This window comes from Colobus angolensis, unplaced genomic scaffold (genome assembly GCF_000951035.1).
Source record: "Colobus angolensis palliatus isolate OR3802 unplaced genomic scaffold, Cang.pa_1.0 Scaffold32, whole genome shotgun sequence".
In the NCBI taxonomy this organism is placed as follows: domain Eukaryota; kingdom Metazoa; phylum Chordata; class Mammalia; order Primates; family Cercopithecidae; genus Colobus; species Colobus angolensis.
In genome coordinates, this window is record NW_012116488.1 from 2,220,065 (window position 1) to 2,227,385 (window position 7,321).

The following is a 7,321-nucleotide window of genomic DNA, read 5'->3' on the forward strand; positions in this document are numbered from 1 at the left end:
TCCCACCTAAGCCTCTCAAGTAGCTGGTACTACAGGTACGCATCATCATGCTCAGCTATTTTCTTTTTAAATTTTTTCGTAGAGATGAGGTCTCACTTTGGTGCCCAGGCTGATCTCAGATTCTTGGGTTCAAGTGATCCTCCCACCTCAGCCTCCCAAAGCGCTGGGATTACAGGGGTGAGCCACTGTGCCCAGCCTAAACAGATGCTCCTTCTGGGGAGCTGAAAAAGTTCTGAAACTAAAGAGAGGTGCTGTTTGCACAATACTGTGAGTGTACCAAATGCCACCAAATTAGCCACTTTAAAATGGTTAATCATTGTCATGTGGATTCACATGAATTTAACTTCCAAAATAAAAAACTAAAAAGCAAGGAACAAGTCACAGCTATGGACATTTTTAAAATTTTTTGATATAGAGTCTTGCTCTGTTACCCAGGCTGGAGCGCAATGACACAATCCCAGCTCACTGCAACCTCCGCCTCCTGGGTTCAAGCAATTCTCTTGCCTCAGTCTCCTGAGTAGCTAGGATTATAGAAGCACACCACCAAATCTGGCTAATTTTTGTATTTTTAGTAGACATGGGATTTCACCATGTTGGCCAGGCTGGTCTCGAACTCCTGACCTCAAATGATCTGCCCGTTTCGGCCTCCCAAAGTGCAAGGATTACAGCCACTGTGCCCAGCCATAGCTATGGAATTTTATCAGATAATTTTTAAACAAAGATAAAGCAGTCACTTTTACTATAGCATGAGCAGACCATGTACAGAGGAATCCCAAAGATTCACGGGAGAAAATAATAATGTTGTTAACTACCTTTTTTCCTTTGTAAGTAATTTAGTGTGGGTGGACTCATAATACTCATGATTGACTTGCAGAAGGGCAGCGTGCAGACAAGAGCAAAGGGGAAGGGAGGTCATGAAGGCAGGGAACAACGCCCTCATCTTCTCTGGTAACTGTCCATAAACATTGGAGATGGAATTGTAACTGCAGGAGTATGGAAACAACAATCCTATTTTATGGCCTTTGGAAGCCAAAATAAACTTTTTACACAGGGTTTACTCCGACTAAGCATAAGGTCAGAGGATGAAACACGCAAAGCCCCTTGGGGTCCTTTATGCACCCAGTTCAGAATGGAACAATGAAGGGCTTTCAAAGAGAGGAACAGGGCTTCTCCATAGTCTCCTCAGTCCAGGGTTTTTCTGGAGTTGGAGGCAGGGCTGCATCATTGTTAATTCTGTAGGGAAAAATGTGCTTATAGAATAATCCTAAGATTGTTGACTTCTCTGCAAGTTATTTAACAGGTTAGAACACACTTCAATACACAGAAAAAAGTTTCTGAAGCTGAATGGATGCAATTTAATGTAGTAAATATTATCTATTTACTGGGGAGATTTTGTTACAGGTAGGGATTAAGAGCTGGATTCAAGTTGGCAGTGTAATTTTAGGCAATTACCCAACTTTTTTTCACCTTAAAATGTAGCTAATCCATGAAAAAGCACTTAGCATGGTCCTTGGCACATGGTAAGAACTCAGCCAACACTCTTCATCATTAGAGCCTTTTTAAGACTCAGTATGAACACCACATCTTTGGGGCATTGGCAGTCAGACCTCCCCGTGTATGCACAGTAGGCTTCTGTCAGCACTGTCATTGTTTTCATTCACTTCCTGTTAGACCGTGAGGTCTTTCCATGTCTCAGCACCTGACAACCTAAGGTTCAGCAGGTGTCTGTGAAATAACTGGAACCAGCCCTTGAAATAAAGGACCTATCACCATCTAGTGTCTATGGTGGGTGTGCTATGCTCTGAATGCGTCCCCTCCAAAATTCATGTTGAAGCTTTATCTCCCATAGGAGAAAACAGTATTTGGAGGTGAGTCTTTTAGGTGTTTAGGCCATGAGGGCTCCGCCTTCATGAATGGATTAGTGTCTTTTTTTTGAGAAGGAGTCTTGCTCTGTTGTCAGGCTAGAGTGCAGTGGCGCGATCTTGGCTCACCGTAACCTCTGACTCCCGAGTTCAAGCAATTCTCTGCCTCAGCCTCCTGAGTAGCTGGATTACAGGCACCCGCCACCATGCCCGGTTAATTTTTGTATTTTTAGTAGAGATGGGGTTTCACCATCTTGGCCAGGCTGGTCTTGAACTCCTAACCTCTTGAACTCCACCCACCTTGGCCTCCCAAAGTGCTGGGATTACAGATGTGAGCCACTGCTCCCGGCCGGATTAGTGTCTTATACAAGGGCTTGAGGGGGTGAGTTCACCCCTTCTGTCCCTTCAGCCACATGAGAACACAGCATTCGTCTCCTCTGGAGGGTGCCAGCGCCAAGGCACCATCTTGGAAGCAGAGAACAGGCCCTGCCAGACACGGAACTTGCTGGTGCCTTCATCTTGGACTTCTCAGCCTCCAGGATTGTAAGAAATCAATGTCTTTTCTTTATAAATTAGCCAATATCAGGTATTTTGTTACAGCAGCAGGAATGAACTAAAAGAGTGTCAACAACAAATACCCACAATGCAGCAGGTAGGATTTCTATAGGTTAAGATTGGGCATGGTTGTCTAGTGGAGAGGGCATTCCAGGCACGGGAGACCACAGGAGTAAAATGAACACCTGGTATCCAGCCAGTTCCAACCCTACCACCCTAAGACCACTCTACAGTTCAACAACACTTACACTAGGGACAGTGGAGCTTTTCTTGCGTTCAGGAATATCCGCCTTATTGGGATTACTTGCATTCCCAAGCATGGGACTGGCTGGAGCAATTCCCTTTCCTCCAACAGCACTGCCACTTGATTTCCGGGAGGAAATTCCATCTTCTTTGAGGTCACTATCTGCAGTGCTGGTCTGACTCCTTTTCGGATACGCCACAACAGAAGGAATAGCTGGTCCAGCTAAAATAAAGAGTTCACTTTTTAAATGACTGAATATAGTTTCAAGTTTTATTTTGTGACAGTAACTGTATTTTCTAAGATGATCTAAGGTTGCTATTCACCTAAAAAAATGTAAAACAGTAAAATCCTCTAAGATGTTTCCCACTTATATCTAATGTTTGCCTTATGCAATGAATTCAATATTAAATTTCACTTAATACCCCAAACTTTCTACTTAAAATATAGTAAGTGTTTAGAGTTGTCCTTTGGAAACATCTTAAGGTGGTGGTACTGTATAGATTCAAACAAATTAGATGCACACATAACAAGCAGAATCAACCAGTTCATCTTGCACATCTGAGTGAATTACATCCTCTTTTTGTAGGAGAGATGCCATCACCTTTTGGAAGAGAAAAGTATCGATTTTATGGGCTACTTCTTTTGAAGTTTTATCTTGGATCTTTTTTTTTCTTTTTTTTTGAGACGGAGTCTCGCTCTGTCACCCGGGCTGGAGTGCAGTGGCCGGATCTCAGCTCACTGCAAGCTCCGCCTCCCGAGTTTTTACGCCATTCTCCTGCCTCAGCCTCCCGAGTAGCTGGGACTACAGGCGCCCGCCAACTCACCTGGCTAGTTTTTTGTATTTTTTAGTAGAGATGGGGTTTCACCGTGTTAGCCAGGATGGTTTCGATCGCCCGTCTCGGCCTCCCAAAGTGCTGGGATTACAGGCTTGAACCACCGCGTCCGGCCTATCTTGGATCTTTTTAAAAGCGCTCATAATCTTCTAGACAAACAGGAGTTTACTACTGATTTACTTTCAAACTTTTATTTGTATTTAGAAAATATAAAACCTTTTAAGATTTGAGATTCTGAAGAGAAACAGACATTGATCTAATCCACTGACCTCGTTCAGATTTCCCCAGTTTCACTTGTACTAATTTGTAAGTCTGTGTATTTCATTCTATACCCTTTCATTACATGTTCAGATTCATGTGGTCACCACCAGTCAAGATACTGAACATTTCCATCTCAAAGACCCTGTCGACTACCCTTTCATAGCCACAGCCACTTCCCTCTTACTTTAACTCCCTTTTGCTAAACCCCTGCAACCACTAACCTGCTCGTCATCTATAGAATTCTGTCATTTCAAGAATGTTACGTGAATGGGCATCCATGGAATGTAACCTTTTGTGTACTTTCACCCAGTATAATTCCCTTGAGATCCGAGTTGTGTACATCATAGTTTGTTCCTATTTTTTTTTTTTCCCCCAGACGGAGTCTCGGTCTGTGGCTGTGGAGTGCAATGGCGTGATCTCGGCTCCCTGCAACCTCCGCCTCCCGGGTTTAAGCGATTCTCTTGCCTCAGCCTTCCGAGTAGCTGGGACTACAGGCTCCTGCCACCATGCCCAGCTAATTTTTTGTATTTTTAGTAGAGATGGGGTTTCACCATGTTGGCCAGGAGGGTCTCAATCTCTTGACCTCATGATCAGCCCGCCTCAACCTCTCAAAGTGCTAGGATTACAGGTGTGAGCCACCACACCAGGCCTGTTCCTTTTTATTGTGAGTAGTAGTCCATGGTACGGATGTGTCACACAGAAATTTCTTTTTCTTTTCTTTTTTTTTTGAGATGGAGCCTCGCTCTGTTGCCCAGGCTGGAGTGCAGTGGCACGATCTTGGCTCACTACAAGCTCCATCTCCCGGGTTCATGCCATTCTCCTGCCTCAGCCTCCCGAGTAGCTAGGACTGTTACAGGCACCCTCCCCCAAGCCCGGCTAATTTTGTTTTTGTATTTTTAGTAGAGATAGGGTTTCACCGTGTTAGTCAGGATGTTCTTGATCTCCTGACCTCGTGATCCACCTACCTCGGCCTCCCAAAGTGTTGGGATTATAGGCGTGAGCCACCGCAACCGGCCAGAAATTTCATTTTTATGTAATCAAATTTGTAAGTCTTTTATTTCATGGGTCTGGTGTTTGGGGTGACAGAAACACCTTCACCAGTCCAAGTTATAAAGCAAATAATCCCATGTTTTCTTTCAATATTTCTGGAGTTTTATTTTTTATATTTGTATCTTAACTCCAATTGGAATTCATCCTTGTATAAGATGTGAGAAACTGATCCAAATTAATTTTTTTTGAGAACTACCAAACTGCCCCAATACCACTCCTTGATTGGTAAACAGTGATTTTTATTTTCCATTTTTTAAAAAACAAGCTAAAGAACCCCTTGAAAGTCAGATGAAGATCACCATTCACAGAAAAAGTGTATACACACATATGGGGTGTTCACACGTGGGTCTCAAATTAGGAAGGACAGCTACAAATTACATTGTAGCTTTAGAGAAGAAGCAGGCACCCATGCAGAGGTCAACATCCATAGGCAGGGAAAAAGGAAGGGAGAGGTGCGATGAGGCAGGATGAGGTGAAAGCTGGCCTGGCTATACAGGCTTGCCTGCCTTCAGAGATTCCAAGAAAGATGAGGATTATGAAAAAGCTACTCCAGTGCGGTGCTTCAGTGGAGAAAACCAAGGGGCTGGGACCGGGAGGCCTGAGCTCTGCCCCAGGTGTTTCTCGTTTACTACGTCGCCCTGGGAGACTTGGTAACCTCTCTGGGTCTGTTTCTTTAGAGATAAAACAAGAGGTTTGGTGAGTGCACAGTACCATGTCTAAAGCTCTTTTTATCTCTAAAATTGAGCTGCGGGAGAAAAAGGCACTAATAATCTGGATAAAATCTATGTGCTTAAGGAAGAACTTACTAACATATTCCTTAGAGAAATGTGAAAATCCTGTTGTCAGGTTTCTTCTAGGATTGAGGGACCATTTAAAGCAGACGGTTTCAGGGCATTTAATTGCCATGTGGTCCATAGGCACTAGAAACCCCCTTGTTAGTGACTAACATGAACACAAAAAAGGCAGACCTAGATCAACACGTCACCTACAAATGCTAGGAGCATAAGTCCTGATGTCAGAATGAGTTCTGAGCTACAGCAGGCACTGTAGATGGTTTACTAGTGATATTAGTACACTGTTGCTTCAGTCTAAACCATGTAGAAAGGCAGGCAACGGAAGGAAAAGAAACGGAAATCAAGCCAAAAGTCATTATTTTTAGTACAAAGTCAAAGACTGTCCACACCTACAATGCTCTGTGCAGTCCTAAGTGTCAATTCTCAAGATGAAAGTATTAAGATGGAAAATGTCCAGAGAAGAGAAATAAAATGAGGCCGAGCACAGTGGCTCATGCCTGTAATTCCAGCACTTTGGGAGGCCGAGGCGGATGGATCATCTGAGTTCAGGAGTTTGGGACCAGCCTGGCCAAATGTGAAATCCTGTCCCTACTAAAAATAAAAAAATTAGCCAGGCACTGTGGTGTAGGCCTGTAGTCCCAGCTACCTGCGAGGCTGAGGCAGGAGAATTGCTTGAAACAAGGAGGCGGAGGTTGCAGTGAGCCCAGATCACACCATTGCACTCCAGCCTGGGCAATAGGAGTGAAACTCCATCTCAAAAAAAAAAAAAAAAAGAAAAGAAAAAAAAAGAAATAGATTTGGTTCCTGCATCCTGGAATAGTAGAATTAAAGGAAATATCTGCAATGTTAACATTTATAGTTAGGGGCGAGTAAACACACACGCTAGCCTCAGGACTCTGACACACAGGCTGCCTTGAAGGCAGAGCAACTGTAGAGCCTGGGAAGCTATCCTTTGGGGGTCTTATGTCTCATAAAGGACCGGCTTCTAGGTGAAGTTTAAAAGGGAGGGTGGCTTAACCACACTAACAGCAAGAGTATGGATGAGAATGACACAGTAAAACATTTAAACCAATTAAGGCAAAACTGAGGTTCCATATATTCTCCAGGGCTGCTCTGTCCATTATGATAGTTACTGGCCACAACTGGCTATATATATATACACACTACACTTAAGTAAAAAAAAAAAATTACTATCATTATTATTATTATTTTTGAGATGGGATCTCACTCTGTCACCAGGCTGGATAGAGTGCAGTGGCACGATCTTGGCTTACTGCAACCCCTGCCTCCCGGGTTCAAGCGATTCTCCCACCTCAGCCTCCTGAGTAGCTGGGATTACAGGCACATGCCACCATGCCCAGCTAATTTTTTTTATTTTTAGTTGAGATGGGGGTTTCACTATGTTGGTCAGGCTGGTCTTGAACTCCTGACCTCGTGATCCATACGTCTTGGCCTCCCAAGGTGCTGGAATTACAGGCGTGAGCCACCGCGTCCGGCCACTAAAATTTTAAAACGGTAAAAATCAGCCAGCCAGGCCAATTACAGGCTCAAACCTGTAATCCTAGCACTTTGGGAGGCCAAGGTGGGTGAATCATCTGAGGTCAGGAGTTCTAGACCAGCCTGGCCAACATGGTGAAATCCCGTCTCTATTAAAAATACAAAAATTGGCCAGGTGTGGTGGTGTGTGCCTATAATCCCAGCACTTTGGGAGGCCAAGGTGAG

General features: G+C 44.0%; 1 protein-coding gene across 1 annotated transcript in view; it reads right to left on the reverse strand.

Moving 5' to 3' along the window:
• Positions 1-7,321, reverse strand: part of MARK3 (MAP/microtubule affinity-regulating kinase 3) — a 138,121-nt gene that overhangs the window by 27,342 nt on the left and 103,458 nt on the right. Inside the window, 1 exon segment of the mRNA XM_011951424.1 lies at positions 2,666-2,883. Within this exon segment, the coding sequence (XP_011806814.1) occupies positions 2,666-2,883 (218 nt within the window).